Here is a 19424-nt window from a genome sequence, read left to right on the forward strand (position 1 = left end):
AGTAGAGTGAGGTAAGTTAACTTTGGAATCATGAAACCAGGAAAAACACTTGGAGTTTTGTTTTTGCCTTTTCGGGAGCTGGGGGGTGGAATGCAGGGTATCCGCTGTGCAAACCACACTGGTACCGAGCTACACCCCAGGCCCCACACCTGGACTTTTATGGCATCCCCTGTGACAACCTTTATCTCCACAAGCAGGACCTTCTGCACCCCCATCAGCTAACTCGCTGTGTGGGGAAAGCTTCTCCAGAACACAGAAAGGGAGTTAGTTACAGGAGGCAGCTCTGTGTACTGATGGCCAGAGGGTCTCATCACAGAGCTCCGCGGGAAGCTGCTTCCCACACATGGTGAAGGGTTATGTGTCTCGTCAGAGAGACTGCTCTCCAGCCATAGGGTATTCCTTCAAAAAATATATAGTCATACATGTATGTATGTATGTATGATTTTATGATAGCTTGGTGACCAGTTTTGTAGGAGTAAATTGGATTAAAGTTTTACTTAGGTAGGTTGAGTCCTGCCTGGTTAAAAACCCCCACTCTTTATCTGGAAAACAAACATTTGCCAAAGCTGTCTGAAGGGAAGGTTGTCCCAGAGGACTAAGGTCGTGCTGCACATCCTCTTGCACTTCGCTAAGAGAAAAGTTCTTTTATAGACCAAGATTACTGTTATTTGCAATGCCTGTATGTCTTTTATTGCCACCTGCCTGATATGTACAGGTATTATTGTAATTTAATGTATTATTATATAAAACCAGTTGTTTCTGCAATTTCTGTTTCTGTAAACATGCCTAACTAAACTCTCAGAGACCACTATCAGATGGTCCCCTGGGCAGGAATTGCCATATTGCCTCCTGACCTATAAACCTGTAAGAAATTTGGGCTGGGCTGGATCCTATCAGAGCCTCAGCTTGCTTCCCAGCCCACCAATGAAATGTTTCTCCCACCTCTCCATGTGCGTGGCCGACTTCTTGCTGGGTGGAATTTTTCCTTAACAAGCAGAGGGGTTGTGATTGATGGCAGCCTCTGCCATCCTTGGGGAGAATGCTGTATCTTTTCATTTGCAGCTGGTTTTCTGTGTTTGTCACTGCCAGCAATTAGTATCTTGAGGCGTTCCGTGTAGTTTGTTCTCGAGAAGTGAAGTGTCACGGAGGCACATTCATATGACTTCTGAATTTTTAATTTTTTGCACAAACAACCTTTTATTTTCTTGGCTGTGTTTTCAGAACCACCTGTCAGCTCGGCGACGAGTCCCAGCAGGCATTGGGGGCTGTCTGTCAAGCATGCGCTCACTTCTTTTAATGTTTAACAGAGCTCAGCTACACCTCAGCACCCAATGCTGCCCTAAAGGGGATTCTGTGCAGAGCCAGTCCCTGCAGCCCCAGAAACTCCAGGAAGTCCCTGGATGGCAAGAGTTTGCCTTCCAGTGTGGCAGGCGCAGCCAATGGTTCGGTTTCTACTTTTGCTTCATAAAGGTGTTAAGTCTCAGGTATGGGGAAGCTGCAGTCTGGTTTTTCCAGCCTCAGACACACCAGTAAAAGGGCTAAACCATTTTCCCTCGGGCGTCCCCGCTCTCTTCCCGGCAGAAACCGCCGGATAAAGTTTCTTCCTCCGAGGCCCCGCCTCCAGCTCAGGTCACGCCCATCGACAGGGCCCTCTCGCAGTGCGCAGGCGCAATCAGTACCAGCCGGCCTCCGCCGCAGTCCTTGGCGCCAGAGACACCGCAGCATCCCAGCACTAGAGTCTCCACTGCTCGCTCCAGGTCCATCCCTTGTCCCCTGCCTCTTCTGGCGCCATGGCGAAGCCATTGACCGACAGTGAGAGACAGAAGCAGATTAGTGTGCGTGGCATCGCGGGGCTAGGCGACGTGGCCGAGGTGCGGAAGAGCTTCAACAGGCACCTGCACTTCACGCTGGTCAAGGACCGCAATGTGGCCACGCCTCGCGACTACTTCTTTGCTCTGGCACACACAGTTCGTGACCACCTAGTGGGCCGCTGGATCCGCACGCAGCAGCACTACTACGAGCGGGACCCCAAGGTGAGCAGACCGCCCTCCCTGGGAGGGAGACCGAGCCCAGGGCAGGGCAGGGCGGGCCCCGCCCCCCAGTATCGCCCACGGGCCCGGTCCCTGTTGCACTGTCACCGGTGACCAATGAAGTGACAAGAGTTATGCATCCTCCTTCGGGGGACGAATACCCGCGTTTGTGGGTTTTCTTTTAATTGAGACCCATCCCCCTGCTTCCCGGCCCTCAGTTCCCAGTCCCTAAGTATGGCTCTGAGTGGCCCTTGTTTTCCACCACAGTCATTCCACCATCACCGGTGTGTGTCTGGAATCTGGCAGTATGGGGCTAGGCCTCTGCTCTCGGCGGAGTTGCGTATCCCAGAGAAGTGCCCTAGGGGTCTGCTCTTGCCCGCGGATTTTCCGGCTGTTTTCCAGCTGTGCACTTCCGAGATGGCTGCAGAGTTCGTGCTTCCTCTACTCTCCATCCCCTCCCCGCCCCCCCCCCCCCCCGCCCCCATGTTTTTCTGCAGCCCCGAGTAAAGTTCGGGGAACTGGAACCAGATCCAGTAGTTTTATGGGTTAGGAAAGGGGTGAGATCAGTAATCTGCAGGGAATTGTCCCGCCCGGTGCTCCCCACCCCACCCCCTACTTCGAGACTGATGAGGAGAAAATCATTTGTAATGTCTGCCTAAAGCAGGAGAGATCCAAAACTCGAAGATGAACTCCTCGTGGGGAAGGCTGCCTTTGAGGTTTCCACCTTGGCAAAACTTGTTTGAAGGTTGCTTTCGAAGTTGTAGCTTTTCTGTTTTGCAAACCTTTGTTCTCCATAGGAAAACAAAATGTGTTGAACAAAATCTTTGACAGTTCTCACCACCCCAACCCCCAACACTTTTGAGCCCAGTCTGCTGGACTGGTTACTGTGCAATTAAGCTGGCTTCAAACCCACGGAAACCCACCAGCCTCTGCTTCCTCCAGAGTGCTGGGATTAAGGCACTTGCCAGCTCTACCAAGTTCCCCGTCCTCCTTATTCTTTGCCATTTATGTTTCCAGGTAATTTCTGTACCTGAATACATAGCATAATTGTATGTTGCACAATTTTGTGGCATTTATTTTATCTGAAACCATTTGTGGCTTCACTCATAAACGGGGCTCTGGGTCAATAATACATAACGGTGCTTTTCAACTTATGGATATTTTTGCACATTCCCTGGTAGCTTTCTTTCTTTTTCTTCCTTCCTTCCTTCCTTTTTCTTTCCTCCTTTCTTTCTTTCTTCCTTCCTTCCTTCCTTCCTTTCTCTCTCTCTTTCTTTCTTTCTTTCTTTCTTTCTTTCTGCCTTTCTTTCTCTTTCTTTGTTTCTTTCCTTCCTTCCTCCCTCCCTCCCTCCTTCCTTCCCTCCCTCCCTCCTTTCTTTCTTTTTCTTTCTTTCTCTCTCTCTGTCTCTTTCTTTCTTTCTTTCTTTCTTTCTTTCTTTCTTTCTTTCTTCTTCCTTCCTTCCTTCCTTCCTTCCTTCCTTCCTTCCTTCCTTCCTTCCTTCCTTCTTTCTTTCTTTCTTTCTTTCTTTCTTTCTTTCTTTCTTTCTTTCTTTCTTTCTTTCTTTCTTTCTTTCTTTCTTTCGTTTTTCTTCTGCTTTTGGTATGGGGAATTGTGCCTACCCTGTATTAAGATACAGTGAAAACCAGCAAGGAGAAGACCTGGGGCCAGTTAGTAATGACCTGATTTGCAGTAGAGACCTGGGCATCCACCAGCTGCCTTATTGACAGAGCTTTAGAGTAATTTTTAAATAGAGCATTAAAGTATATTTGATAATTGCTAAGAGTGAAAAGTAATTGCTTTCCAAACTCATTCTGTGGCTTTTCCCCTTCCTAAAATAAAGATGATGAGGACAGGCTGTTAGAATACTAGTTGGGCTTCTTCATATTTAGTATGCAAGGCAGCTTCTAAAGAAGTGGCTCCAAATGGCTAAAACAGGTTATTGCAACAAGGGCTTGGGATAACTGCCAGGGAAACTGGCCAGGAGCAGTGGCTCCCCCAGAATGCCTTGTTAGCAGAAGAGCTGTGTTGCTCAGATTCGCTGGTGTTGTCCAAACAGCGGATGGCAAGGGATACAGCTTTGTCTTCACGTTCAAGGTCATTTCCCAGGAGTTGGAGGACACTGTAGGGCTTCTGCTGTGGTGAGTCCAGGGATTAAGGAAATGTCTCTGTGGGCAGCAGTCTGTCCAACAGGTATGATGGTGTGTTACCGTAGGCTCAGCTACCCCAGAGTTTGAGGTACCCTTGGCATAATCCCCTATCTTATTCAAGAAACAGGAGAGGTATGGCACAGTGGTAAAGCCCAGCTTAGAGTGTTTGATACCCTGGTTTTCAGTGTTTGTCTGAGCAACTGATGCTGACAGTCAGCCTGCACCGTGTGAGGAGTGTACTTCCAACAAAACACCTCAGAGTCATCAGCTCTGGCAGCGCCTGAGGGATGCGAGCCCACACGGCTCATGGCTTATTTGATAAAGCAGTGCTTTTATTATTTCTTCTTTTGCAGATGTGCAACTCCACAGCTTGCTGCGGGGAAGGTTAGAAAACACTGATGAGCTAGCAGGGCCGGGCTAACTGAGGTTTCACAGATTACATTGGAAGTGTGGCTCAGTTTGTTTTCTGTATCCTTGCTCTGCACTGGCAGAAACATTTGGGGCTTTTTTTCTAACTTAGTTCTTATTGTATGCAAAACTTCCGTGTGTGTGTGTGTGTGTGTGTGTGTGAGTGTGTGAATGTGTGTACACATATGCATGAAGCAGTTGCATACCCCACCATAATTCTTGTCAGGCCAGAGGAGAACTTTCAAAAATCAGTTCTTTCCTTCTGGCACGTGGGTCCTGGGAATACTACTTGGCTTGGGTTGGTGGCTGTCGCCTTCACCTGCTGAGTCGCCTTGGCAGCTCCTAGTTTTTAAAGCCTTCCTTTTGTTCGGTCTTAGAGTGCACGGGCCCCTAAGACTTTCCTAGACCCGTCCATGGCTGGCGATTTTTCTTGTACTTAGTGGCATGGCGCTTTTGTTTTTTCTTTTTTTTTTTTTTTTTTTTTTTTTTTTTTTTGGTTTTTTGGATTTGGTTTTTTTTTTTTTTTTTTTTTTTTTTTTTTGAGACAGGGTTTCTCTGTGTAGCCCTGGCTGTCCTGGAACTCACTCTGTAGACCAGGCTGGCCTCGAACTCAGAAATCCACCTGCCTCTGCCTCCCAGAGTGCTAGGATTACAGGCGTGCGCCACCACCGCCCGGCTTTGTTTTTTCTTAATTGTGTCGCTTGTTATGTGTTTTGGTGTTTTGCCTCCACTTATTTCTGTACAGCAGTGTCAAGCCTGGTGTCGACGGAGGCCAGAAGAGGGCGATGGACTCTCCTGGACGCTGAGCTACAGACAGTTGTGACCTGCCTGCCATGTGGGTGCTTGAGATTGAGCCCAGTTTCCTCTGGAAGAGCAGCCGGTGCTTTAGCCACGGATTCATGACTCCAGCCCTAGCAGTAATTACACTCATAGTGTAGATTCTCGTAATTTTTGGACAAGGTCTAGACGTTCATCCTGAAATAGCTGCCCCTTGGAGAGCACGCAATTTAGGGACCAGAAGTCCTGTGCAGCAAAGGACCTAAGATTAACCCCTTTTACAATTTTTGTCTTACTTGGTGGAATTAGAGATCAAACCTAAGGGCTGGAGCATTCTGGGTACGCTTTTCACTGAGCAGTGTGAACACTCTCAGACCTTAGTTCCTTTCCATCCTGATCTTTCCCATTTCCCCACTTTGTAATATGCTATTGTGTGTTTGGGTTGACACCCACCCCCACCTCACCCCTGTTTAGGTGGGGTCTCTCTGTGTAGTCCAGGATGGCCTTGAGTGCTTACCACACACCAGCTAGCTAGGTTGTAGCCTTTCTTAGCCTCATGTTTTTTATCTTTAAAACAAAGAGAGTTGAGCTAGGTAGTCTATTTTTGAAGCTTTTGTCATTCTAGCATGGTCAGGTTTTATGCTTGCTTGTAAACTGTCCCCATTTAATGTTGACATTCCCTTTATCCAGGAATGCTAGGAGCCATACGAGTTCAAGGCCATCTTTGGTTACATAGCAAGTTTGAGATCAGCATGAACCGTGCAAGAGACCCTGTCTCAAAAACCAGTATCTCACTTGGTGTGGTGGCACATGCTGTTGAGGGATGGGCAGGCTTGTTTCTGAGTTCCAGGCCTGGTCTACATAGTGAGTTCTAGGCTTAGCCAGGGCTATCCAGTAAAGCCCCTTCTTGGGGGAAGAGGGAGAGAGGGAGGAGGAAGAATGAGAAGAGGAGGAGGAGAAGACCAAAAATGAGGAGGAGGAGGAGAAGGAGAAGGAGGAGACCAAAAATGAGGAGGAGGAAGAGGACGAGGAGGAGGAGGAGACCAAAATTGAGGAGGAGAAGGAGAAGGAGGAGGAGGAAACCAAAAATGAGGAGGAGGAGGAGGAGGAGGAGACAAAAAATGAGGAGAAAGAGGAGGAGGAAGAGGAGAAGGAGACCAATAATCAAACTCTATCTGGAAAGATTTGAGCAAGATGTAACATGAAAGGTTCACATTAGTAGAAGGCCTCAATGAAAGTAAGACACTGGAGTAGCCAAACACTGTGGATCTGAATCTTGGTGAGTTCCAAAGCTAAAATAAGCATAGCCAAGACATGGGTAGAAAAAGACTTAAGATATACAGCAAACAAGGAGAGTCGGGAAGTTAATGCCCTCTCAGAACAGAGCAGGCATTGAAATGTTATTCCCGAGGCCTGTGGATACACTGGGGCTGGTTTACTCCTAAGCATGCTCTGTTAACTAGTGGACTCCTGAGTATACTCATTTCAAGGCCAGGGATCACACATTTAAAATACTAAAGCGTGAGACCTTGTCTCAAAAAAGAAAAAGATTAAAGTGATGGTCTTGGCATTTGCAGTCTGTATTATGAAAGTTTTGCTAAAAATAAAGGAGACGATATTTGAATGCGCCTTGACTGTGGCATCTGCCCCTCCAGGTGCCTACTTCTCTTTGTAACTAGCAAGCACAGAGGATGCCTTATGTTTGGGTTTGAAGTCAGGAACTAAACTCAGTTCTGGCCACCAAAGCAAATGGCAGATTAAATGCATTTACAAGAGTCAACAAAACCATGTTGCTGTCATGTGTATGGTGAGCAGGTGCTTGGTCTTTGTGTAGGTCTTTGAAAACCCAGTTCAGTAACCTGTGGACAGTTGACCTGGTAGTTTGGTAACACAAGTGTGAGGCTTGATGGTGTCGGTAGGTTGAGGAAAGCCAGCTCTTCTAAGAAGATAATCGCAGTGACTTTGCATGCTCTTGCAGTGTGTTTGGACCAGCTGCTGAGAAGGAAATCCAGCAGCCTGGGCATTCTGTGAGCACCGCATCTGGGGCTTTGTTAGAGTTCATAAACAGTGGGAGCTAATGCTAGAATCTTCTTGGCATTGCTAGTCTCCTGATGTGTTCCCACTTGTGTGTTTGAAGGTGATCTTTCTCTCTAGCAGGCTTCCCCAGCAGCAGATAACGCGAGTCTTTGGCCTCAGACTGGTGAGCTGTTCAGTGTTGACCAGGAGACTCCTGTCAGTAAGCATGCACCTTTGGCCTTTGCTCTTATAGGCTATGAAGGTTAATTTTATGTGTAAACTCGGCTGGGACACGGTGCCCAGACAGTAACATTGTCCTGATTTACAGGAAGATGGTTTTGGGGTGAGATTAACACTTAAATCCGTAGATTTGATTTTACATTTTATTTGTTGTAAGACACATCTCCTTTAGTTGGCTTTGAAACTTGTGATCTTCCCACCTTAGCCTGCCTGGGATTATGGGCATATACCACGGCATTTAGCTTTAATTTAATTAAAAATGTAATTGCTACTGTCTTGGTCAATGTATTGCTGTGAAGACATACCATGACCACAGTAACTCTTATTAAAGAAAGTATTTAATTGGGGCTGGCTTACAGTCCAGTGTCCCCATGAAGGCAGGCAGGCAGGTAGACACGGCTCTGGGGAATTAGCTTGAGAATTCTACATCCAGATCAGCAGGCAGTAAGAGAGAGAGAGAGGGACACTGGACCTGGCTCAAGAGTTTGAAATTCCAAAGCCCATCTGCAGGGATGCATCTCCTCCCCTCCCCCCAGCCCCCAGGTCCACACTTCCTAATCATGCCACCCCCTGGTAACCAAGCATTCAAATATATGAGTCTATGGGAACCATTTCTAGTCAAACTACCATAGACTTAATTTGAGTAAATCTGGGTTCTTGCCTGCTTCAGAGAAGAATTTCAGAATGATGTAAAGCCATGAAGTTTAGAGTAAAAAAAAAAGGGGGGGGCGGGGAGAAGGATTCAATTCTGCTGATGGAATGCTTGCCTGGCGAGCACAAAAGGCTGGGCTTGATCCAGGAATTAAATAGGGTGTGGCAGCATACACTATGATCCCAGCACTCTAGTGGGTCAGGGGAATCGATTCAGGCTCATCCTCATCTAGATAGCAAGGCCAAGGTCCCACTGAGTCCGAACTCTCCAGCCACTAATCACCTCAGTCAGTCTCCATTCTTCTGGCTTGCTTGCAGATACCTCATGAACAGAAACAGATGTGGCTGGATAACAAAAGACACTCCACTCCTTCGCTTTGCCTTTTGTTATTTTTGAGGCAAAGGGTCACTGTGTAGACCCCAGATGGCTCACACCTCCAAATCCTTCCATCTCTGCCTCTCTGCTGGGTTTATAGGTCCATGCCACGTGTTCCCAACAGTGTTCATTTTCAATTTATTACTCTTACCATTTAGAAAAATGAGAAAAATAAAACAAGGGTTTAGGTGCTTTGGCCATGAAGACCAAATATATATACCTTGGTGCATTCTGCAAGGGCCTAAAAACCTTGAGGAAGGAATCCTGCTCACTGGTTGCTTATGGACTGGCCTTGCAGTTCTGCCAGCCTGGTCTGCCCTGCTCTGACCTGCAGAGTTTGATCTGGTACTGTGCAGTCATCCCTGGAGCCTTCCATCCAGGGTGTACTGTTCGTTGGTTTTATTTCTCTGGAGGTCTTCTAACATATAGAACCTGTAGATGTTGACCTCACCTCTTTACCTCAAATATTTTAAAATGATTTTTTTCATTAAAAATATAGGGGTTGGGGGCGGTGTGGGGGAGATTACTCAGCAGTTAAGAAAACTTGCTGCTTTTGCAAAGGACCTGAGTGCATCCCAGTACTCACATCGGATGGCTCCCAACTGCCTATAACTCCAGCTCTAGTGCGATCAGACCTCTGGTCTCCACAGGCACTGATACCCCTGCACATAGCTATATACAGACCCACATACAAACATCTCATTTAAAATGATAAAAGTAATTCCTAAATATATTGGGGATCCCAGAAAGACCTTGCCTCAAAGAGATACGGTGGAGAGTGATAGTAGGTAGAGTAGGACACCTGCTGCCTTCCTCTGGCCTCTAGATACCCACATAGATGTATACAGATTCCCCTTCCATGCACACACACACACACACACACACACACACACACACTTTTTTTGGTGCTCGGTTTTGAACTCAGGGTGTTGATCATGGCCAGCAAACATTCTACCCCTGAGCCATTCTGTGACTTTTACAGCTTTAGTGTCATGTTGATAGTTTTAAGATTTGCAAGAGGCTGAGTATGTGGTGCATATCTTTAGTCCCTGCACTTGGGAGGCAGAGACAGGCAGAGTTCTGTGAGTCGATGCTGGCCTCATGTACATAGTGAAAGCTTTTCTCAAAATAAGATTTCCACGACTCATACAGTCTTCCCCACAGTACTTATCAAGTAAGGTCGAGGGAGTTGTGGCAGGCAGGCCACATATCCTGTGGCAGATGCCATGGTTTGTAAGGCTGACCTAGGAGTGACACCCCGTCCCCCCAAACACACAAGAACTGAGATGCTGTTGTATGGAGACTGTGCTATGGTTAGAAGGTAAGGGCAGGCCTTGTCTGTCAGACAGGAGGATCCTTCCTTAGCTAGTGTTTCCTATCTCATTAGACCTCCGTTCACACTGGGAAAATGTCTGGGCCTTGTTCATCTTATAGGGAGGAAGCAGGAGGGCAAAGACCTAGGCCCTGGTATGGCTCTCTGTGTCTAAAGGGGCAAGTTGCCTTCCCAGAGCCTGGCCTATGGAACACTGCTCACTGGTCTGTCATTGTGTGCCCGTGTCATATTAGTGCCTTTCGACAGGCAACAGTAGTCTGGTGATGGCTGCTACTCTGTGCCCTGAGTCGAGGGAAAAATGTGCAGAACCAGATAGACAAGAAGTGTTGCCATCGCGATCCTGGGAACAAGAAGGTAGATCTCTGACCAGCTGCCTACAGCCTTGATTATCTTGATGAAGGCAGTTGCCCAAGTCTTTGTTTTGTGGCCAGAGTTGGAAAATTCTCCTTCCTTTTCCAGCAGGGTGCCCAGCCATTTCTGCAAATGCTATTTCTGCAAATGGGGACTCTTCATTAAGGATTTTGTTCAGAAGAGGGAAAAGGAGTTAGTTGAGGATGGTGACATCTAAAAGGCCCAGTTGTTGATTAGACCAGGTGTGGTAGTGATGGCACATGTCTGTAATTTCAACACTTAGGTGAGGCAAGAGAATTTTAAGTTCAGGGCCAGCCAGAGGTACCCAGCTAGATCTTGTCTCAAACCCCCCCCCCCCAAAAAAAAACAGAAAACAATGTAAATATATATATTACAGCTCCACCTGCTGGTATTCAACTCCATTTCTGTAGACTCCTCTACCTTCGAAGGCTCCTTTGGCAGGTCACTTGTTCTTGTGTAGTATTGTGTTCAGATTTCTAGCTGCATAGCCAGAGAGCTTCATTAGTGCTTTTTTGTGGTTTTCCTAGTAGGGGCTTGAAGAGTGTGTGGCTCATGGGTCGTGTATAGCACTTGCATACATGAGCAAAACGTCGGGGTTCCATGCTTAAACACTACAGAAGCGATCTCCACACACAGGCTTAGCACTATGTATACTTAGATAGACAAGTTCCAGAGAAGGGCTGGCAGTGGAGCAAGGGTTTAGGGATGCTGCCTCCATTCTCTGACTGGATTAGGCGAGGACTCAGCCGTGTCCCTGAGCAGGCAAGCCCAGAGCACCGTGGTCCTGAAGAGCAGGCAGGACTGCGAGGCGGAACATGGAAGAGCGACTTCCGAGAGCTTGGACAAGTGTCCTCACAGCTGCTTCCCAGGGTAACTGACTGAGTTCTGCACTGACCCTTTGAAGTGGTGTGATGGGTGAGCCCCAGGCTGGCACCTTGGAAACCCCAGGATGGCTGTGTTGTGCTCAAAGGGTGAACTCTTTGTACTGAGCACCCAGCTGGCCAAGGCAGGCCACCCTGGACTGGACTGGCCTTCCATTTGAACCATCAAGTCTGTCCATATTCTTGGCTGGCTCTTCCAGCAAGCTTCTTTAAGCTGCAGGATTTCGTTCTGCCATCTTAAGGAAACGGGGAAAACATTATCAACACAGATGAGGGAATAAGAACAGCTTTAAAAAGCAAGTTGCAGAAACCCTAAAAAAAAGCATCTCGCAACTGTCAAGGCCAAGGCTCCCATTGGTTAACCGGTGCTTCTGGCTGTCCTTGGCGAGTGGCTTCTCCACTCGTGTGGAGGAAGCTGCCTGGTAGCGATCAACTTGGAGGGAAAATGGAATTGGAGGTTTCAGGTGTAGGGCCAGTATGGGTTTGGGAGCCTGAGTCTATTCTCTTGAGATTCACATTTCTTTCCACAGTGCTGGCTGGAAGGTACAAATTTTGGCAGAAAGGACAAACTGGAGCAACTTCAAAAATATAGATTTGGGGCTGAACATGGTGGTGCTTGCCTTTAATCCCAGCACTTGGGAAGCAGAGGCAGGAGTATCTCTGAGTTCAAGGCTGGCGGCCTATCCTACAGAGAGAGGTCCAGGCTAGTCAGCCACACAGTGAGACCCGTGTCTTAAAAAAAAAATGCTGGTGGGATGGTTCAATGGGTAGAAGAGCTTACTGTGCAAGTAAGAAGGCCTGAGTTCAGATCCCTGGAAGGCCAGTAAGGCCTGGATCTGGCCGCATGCATCTGTAGTATTAGTACTGAGACAGGAGATGGAGACAGGAGACTTCCCTGGAGGCCATAGGCAAGCTTGACTGAAAGATGCAGTGCAGCAGCAGAAACAGAGAGGCTATCCCAACAAGGCGGGAGGTGAGAGCTCACTCCAAAAAGATGTCAGCTGACCTCCACGTATCCATCATGGAACATACATGCCCACACTTGGACACATACATAACACACACACACACACACACATGCACACAGTTTTTAGGAAAGCTGAATAGAACATTAAAAAAAGATCATCCTCCTAACTGGTCAGCTTTTTATAGACTCTTAGGGAGAACTCAACAGTAGATAAATGGGGATACACAGGCCTATATATACAGTTAACACCCCATTGTCACCTTACCTGTGCTTTCAAAGTCAACTGTACACTTGGGAGGCAGAGGCAGGTGGATTTCTGAGTTTGAAGCCAGCCTGGTCTACAGAGTGAGTTCCAGGACAGTCAGGACCACACAGAGAAACCCTGTCTTGAAAAACAAGACAAAAAAAATCAAAGTCAACTGTACTCTTATGGTGTTAAATGGAGAATTCTAGAAATAAACCCCATAAAGCTTTTCTTCTTAACTTCATGGGCTTTTTATGTCCCCCCCCCTTTTTTAGATACACCAAGTCTACTAAGTACTATCTATACGTACAGACATGTAGGGCCATCTACTGAAATACGGGTAGCCTGTGAGAGGGACCATCTCTGACAAAAACTCATTCTCCGGCCCTCATCAGCCATCGGTTGCCAAGATCTTTTCAGTCAGGGGTGGGACTTCTTGAGCCCCCACCCCGGCCTTGCCCCATGTTTGTGCCAGGATTGTGGCTGGCTTGATACTGTGCAGTGTGTGTGCATGCAGACACAGCTGCTAGGAGTTCAGGCATCAGTGGCTGTTTCTGTCCAGCGAACAGTGTTTCCATGCAGACCGCCTGAACTTAAACTCATTCTGCTCCCTCTCCCATGCTCGTCTCTGAGCCTTGGAGGGAGTGGATGTGATGTAGACGATGAGCACGCTGATGTAAAGCTAAGAACTTGGAGGCAGCTTGCTGCTGTGCCCGGCGCTGTGAAAGCCAGTAAGGGTGCGGCTTCCAGTTGGCATTAGCTTAATTTCTACACGTCCCATAACTCAGGTATGTGGTGCTATAGGTGCTATTCATCAGGTCCTTGGTGTGTGGTGTGTGTGTGTGTGTGTGTGTGTGTGTGTGTTGGGGAGTAACAAAGAGCAATGGCTTGTAATGTTTGGGAGGTAGATCTATGAGACCCCTCTGACTAATAAGTCAAAAAGAGGTAATCCATCCATTTCCGGTATTGACAACACCATAAATTTTCATTTGTACACTGTTCAGAGAGCACTGCAGTAGGCTCCTGCCGCCATTCCTTGATTTGCCTGTGTTGTACATCTTTCCTTTGTCCAGCATATTCCAGTTGTCCCTTAAGCCATTTTGTGGTGCTTGTAGTTGTCACGTGGACTATTTCCAGAGCATAGTGTCTTCAAGTGACTTTATTGGCTGGCCCCAAAGCACAGGGCAATGCTGGCAATTTTCATGTCAAATAGAAGCTGTACAGAGCTTCCTTTACACAAACAGGTGAACATTCTTGACCCAAGGAAAGAAAAAAAACTATGTTGGAGTTGGTGATATGTGTTACAAAGTAAGATATTTTAGAGAGGCACCACAATCACTAGAGTGTATTCCTTGTTATTATCAAATAACAATGTTATATTTTCTTTTCATTTTGCTATTGATTTATAAGCTAAGCACACATATAAATACATACTCACAAATATTTTGGAAAAACATGGTGCATATTGGTTGACAGTCTCTTATCACAAATGCATAGAACCAGACGTGTTTTTAGGTTTGTGAGTTTAGAGTATTTGCATGGGTCTGACTATGCCAACATCTCTCCCCAACCCCAAACAGAAAAAAGAAAAGAAAATGTCAGCTAAGAGGTGCTCAACCCATGTAGACTTTATTTTTAGGCATCTGTTGAGAATTTTGGAGGCGCTCACACTTAGATAAGGCTGGGAATGCAGGATGCACCCAGTCTTCAGTGTAGAAGAATTGCTGTGTGGACCCTGAGCGCGCAGGGCTGACCCAGGCAGCTGCGATCTGGCGGGCCTCTGCACACTTTCACATTTGTTATAAGCCTCGCCCAGACAGGACTTGTGGCTTCCTTTGCACTATGGAAACTCTATAAAGTAATATGTTGGCTCAAGTGTAGTGCAAATAAAGCATAAAGCGATTAAAAAGCAAGAAGCAATGGTCTGTGAACCAGTTGTTACAGCAGGTGTGATTATAGGTGTGATTAGCAGGTGTGATTATAGGTGTGATTAGCAGGTGTCCAAGGACTCGCTACTTACCGGCAATATGCTTCTGTCATTTAAAAGATACTGAAATTTGGATAGAAATTCAGAATTAATTCATTTAATTAAACAAAGAATGGGGGATCAGAGACCAAACTCTAACTTTGTGATTTCTTTTTTTAATATATTGTTTTCAATGGTTAGCTTTAGTGTTCTGGGAATTGTCTCCTTTTGACATTATATTTCCTGTTCTGGGACACTTGACTGTGCCCGTGTTGGGTGTTTTTTCTCATCATTATCAGTATTTTTTTCCCTTTAATTCTTTTCATGTCCATGTTTTTCAGTCTCACTCAGCCACATTTTTGATTCTGGCTTTGCTATTTTTTGATTCCAAGATAACCTTCGAGGGGTGAGTTTTTGTTTTGACCATGTTATGTTTCAGTGCGCAGATACATTGTTTCATAGGTTAAGCATTCCAAATCCCGCAAAAAAAAAACCAAACAAACAAACAAAAACCTCTTTGTTTTTGTTCTCTCCCACTCTCTCCTTTCTCCCTTTTCTCCTTCACCCTTTTCTTCTCAATACATTGTACCTTGAACTTGTGGTCCTCCTGTCTCTGCGTCCTGTCTGGAATTACAGGACTATCTCTACACTCACCTTGCGTCTGTGCGAGCTGGCTCTCGTCTGTGCGAGCTGGCTCTCCAGTGCAGGTGCTTGAAGAGGCCAAAGATGTGGTTTCGTTTTCCTCTGTCTGGTTTTTCCTTCTTGTCTGTGTTAGTTAGATCCTTTGTGATTCTAGATGTTTGGAGTGGCGTGGGGTGGTTTTCATTCATGACCTTTAATCCTGTGGAAGATGCTGTGAGGTTTTGCCTATTATATTTCCTGTCCCACCTTCCTGCCTGGTTTTCAGGTGAGCACCATTCCCTGGGACTGCTAAGGGAATTCTTTTAAGGTGTTTTTGAGTGTGTCCTTTGAGTGAGAAAGATCACATTGAAGTGTGTGCGCTCATGAGCATCTGCTATGAGAACACGTGGGTGCTGTGCAGTTGTAGAGCCTGTGGTGTGCCTTTCCTTGGCCTCAGGTGGTAGGACTCACAGTGGACACCTGTCCCTTACTACCCCTTGGTTGGAAGTGGCCCTTGAGACATTTTCTATCTTTGCTATCCAGAGTATTGGCTTCTTTACTTTATTCTATTCGTTCATTCATTTATTCATTGGCTGTTTTCTTGTTTGTTTGTTTGTTTGTTTACTTGCTTGCTTGAGGCAAGGACTTACCATGGGACTCTGGCTGTCCTGGAACTCGGCTGTATAGATGAGGTTGGGCTCTAACTTATAGTGCTCCACCTGCTTCTGCCTCCTGAGTACTCCCAGGCCCTGCTTAGCATACGGGAAGTCCTGGGTTTGATCTGAAACTGTGGGAGAAGGGAGCTGGGGGAGAGTACGGGGGGAGTTCACAGAGTCGTGCATTCGGCAGCACAACCAAGAGCACCACATTCATCGCACTGCTAAGCACATCCATAGCGTTCCGTTGTTACCCATCTAAGCATTGTCCTTAGAGCCTTTGGCACCTGCCAGTCTGAACAGTCTCCTGTCCTCCCTAGTCTTTCTTTGTAGCAGGGATTAAGCCCACTGCCTTGTAGGTCAAGTACTCTACCCCTGAGCTTTTTAAACTGAATGTATGTGTGATTGTTGTATGTAAGGATATTGCATTTGTGCCTGGTGCTTGCAAGAGCCAGAAGAGGGCGCCAGATTCCTTGGACTCAGCAACATTTTGGGGGGGGGGGTTGGTTCTCTGCAGTGCTGAGTGGTCCTGAGGGAGAGGACAGAGGGCAACACAAGTCAACCCAGGAACGTGGCGGTCAGTGTCAGTCTTTGTTATTGAGGAGTCAGTGCTTTGTGGCTCACAGAATGTCAGTCAGGAGATAGAAGCATCATCTTCCTCTTTGGGGGACTCTGACCAGGTAGATAAAGGAACTTGGCTAAGAGCCATCCCCTGTCTTGGAATGTACCGTTCTGAAGTGCCTTCCAAGATGTCTCTGCAGGTCAGCACCTGTTGGTGTGGTATTGATTTCTGAGTCTTGACAGTAGCTCCTAGAACCTGTTGAGTCGGGTAGGCACTGTGTGTGGCCATGACTGGTAGCACTGTGTGTGGCCACAGTCCAAGTTCAAACACCTCACTAAGTCAAGCACACACACACCATACCTCACAGTAAGGAGATCTACCTCACAGCCAGCAAAAACCAGTCTTTGCCTTGAGGGAATGATGCCTTTCCTAGGTTTGCTAGTGTCTGCATTCCTGTTTATTGTGTGCTTCTGGTGGGCTTAAGAAGCCACCCTAAGAGACATTGAATCTCACCATGTCACCCAGGTTGCTTTCAGACTTCTGGGCTTAAGTCATCCCCCTGCCTCAGCCTCCCAAGCAACTGAACAACAGGAACACACACCATGCCTGTTTATATTTAATACTTGGAAACACTTCCTCCTTTGTAGGCTGTTTTATTTCATGTTGAGAACAGAGCCAATCTCAGGGCACACAGCCTGTAAGAGGCCAGCCTAGCTCACCAGCCTAGATCTTGCTGTGGGATCTGCGGGCCAGTGAAGAAGGCTCTTCTCAGATTCTGGGATGACCTAAGTCCTCCGTTAGAGGAGATCAGTTCTGGGCACTGGAGAGTCAGGAGAGCAGAGCTACCCTGCCAGTCAGGGGTCACATGAAAATCCTGCCTGGGTGCTTCGAGACTCCCTTCTTGCTGTGTGTCTCCTGTTTGCGGACAGAATGGGAAACTAAGATTCTGTTTTCTGTCTTCAGCGCATCTATTACCTTTCCCTGGAATTCTACATGGGTCGCACGCTGCAGAACACCATGGTGAACCTGGGCCTTCAGACCGCATGTGATGAAGCCACTTACCAGGTATGTTAGGACACCTGTGCCCTGGCATGTTCTACCCTGCCAGGAAAGAGCACACCCCTTCCTCAAGGGGAGAACGTAAGACCGTAAGGGAAGATAATAAGTGGGATTATTATGGGAAGACTGGTTGAGTAATGATGATGGTTTGGAAGTTTCTAGAAATGTACTCCCCTCTCCCAGCCCACAGGTAGGTTTTGAATATGTCATGATCCATTTGGTTTCCGTCTCCGATCTCCAGACATCCATTGTGCTGTGCAGGTGTGGAAGTGCCCCCCTCTCATGGAAGAAGCCAACTGTTCAGGCATTTTCTTTGTACTAATTTTACACAGGTTGTTTGTAGCCTCAGCAGAGCTATGATTATCTCCCAGACTCTCTTCACTCTCTCCTCTCTACACTGGTCTTAGATGGGGAAGTTCTGTAGTGAGACCATGCAGAATGGCTACATGAAGGTTTTAGAGAGGGGTCCCCCCACCCCATGCCACAGCACCCCACCTGCCTTGTTCAGCGATTAGGCAGGAGGAGTTGGGGGGCCTGGTAGGGACCTAAATCTAGCGTGAGTATAGGCCTTGTTGGAGGCCACCTCTCTCCTTCTGAGGGTGTTAGTCACCATTCCATTGCTGTGAAAAAATAAGTCAGACACCTCTAAAGTAAGAAAGATTCATTTTGGTTCCCGGTTTCAGCGGGTCTGAGACAGGCAGCACTGCGTGTGATGACGCCACTATCAGGTGTGTTTAATCTTGGTGGCTCACGCCTGGGGCAGGGGAGGCTGCTCACTTCTTCCCAGAGTCAGCAGTCAAAGATGGAGACGCGGGGCCACGACACGCTCTTGGGGCACGCCTTCCTGCGTGGACCCATTTCTTCTAACCAGACCTCCCTGGCGCTCTTTCCTCAGCCTGCGCATTCCTCAGTGGCTCAGCACATTCGTGAGGTCCCAGCTTGCATGGTCCCGTCACCTCTCAAGGGATAGCATGCAAACCGTGTGCTCTCACAACCAGGTCTTCAAAAGAAACAGCTTTCTTCTGAGGCAACTTATCAACAGCACTGTGGAAAACAGTTTACAGTACAGAAAAGTTTAAGTACATATGAACAGTATTCTCATCAGCTTTAACTCAGGGCTTCAATATCATCTCTAGAAAACAAGGACTCTCAGACACGCCCACCCTGTGACGACCCTTAAGATACTGACCATAATTCTTAGTAACACCAGCTTTTCAGGCAATCTATAAACTGCTCTAAATGCTTCTTCTTTTTCTTCCTCCTCCTCCTCCTCCTTCTCCTCCTCTTCCTCTTCCTCCTCTTCTTCTTCCTCTTCTTCCCCCTTCTGTTCCTCCTGTTCCTCTTCCTCTTCCTGTTCCTCTTCCTCCTCCTCCTGTTCCTCCTCCTCTTCATCCTCCTTCTCTTCTTCTTCTTCCTCCCTTCTTCCTCTTCCTCCCTTCCCCCCCCCCCCTCCTTTTTGAGATAAGGATTTTCTGTGCAGCCCTAGCTGTCCTGGAACTCACTCCGTAGACCAGGCTGGCTTCAAATGCAGAGATCAACCTGCCTCTGCCTTCCAAGTGCTGGGATTAAAGGTGTAGACAATCAAAGCCCCAAAGAATTTCTTTTTAATTTTAGTTTTTCAGTTTTTTTATGCATATGGGTGTTTTGTGCACTATTTGCATGCAGTACCCATTGTGACCAGTAGAGGGCATCATATCCCATGGAATTAGAGTTACAGACAGTTATGAGCTACCCTGTGGATGTAGGAAACTGAGTCTTTGTCCTCTGGTACAACATCCAGTACTCTTTTTTTTGTTTTTTTTTTTTTTTTGTTTTGTTTTTGTTTGTTTGTTTGTTTGTTTTAAAGATTTATTTTGCTGTCTTCAGAAACACCAGAACAGGGCATTGGGTCCCATTACAAATGGTTGTGAGCCAACATGTGGCTCCTGGGAATTGAACTCAGGACCTCTCTGGTAGAGCAGTCAGTGCTCTTAACCACTGAGCCATCTCTCCAGCCCCATCCAGTACTCTTAAATGCTGACCTGTTTCTCCAGCCCCAGATTACCTTAGAACTTCTAAAACAGAGTGTTTGAAGTTGATTGAGACATCTCCTAAATTTCTCTTAATTTATATGTGCA

At 47.0% G+C, this 19424-nt stretch overlaps 1 protein-coding gene across 1 annotated transcript in view; it reads left to right on the forward strand.

Annotated features, from left to right (window-relative positions):
* The first annotated feature begins 1664 nt into the window (after positions 1 to 1664).
* Positions 1665 to 19424, forward strand: part of Pygb (glycogen phosphorylase B) — a 47869-nt gene continuing 30109 nt past the window's right edge. Inside the window, exons 1-2 of the mRNA XM_052183862.1 lie at positions 1665 to 2033; positions 17212 to 17313. Of these exons, the coding sequence (XP_052039822.1) occupies positions 1791 to 2033; positions 17212 to 17313 (345 nt within the window). The 5' untranslated portion in view covers positions 1665 to 1790. The remainder of the gene's footprint in view (positions 2034 to 17211; positions 17314 to 19424) is intronic.

Source organism: Apodemus sylvaticus, chromosome 5, assembly GCF_947179515.1.
Source record: "Apodemus sylvaticus chromosome 5, mApoSyl1.1, whole genome shotgun sequence".
Lineage (NCBI taxonomy): Eukaryota > Metazoa > Chordata > Mammalia > Rodentia > Muridae > Apodemus > Apodemus sylvaticus.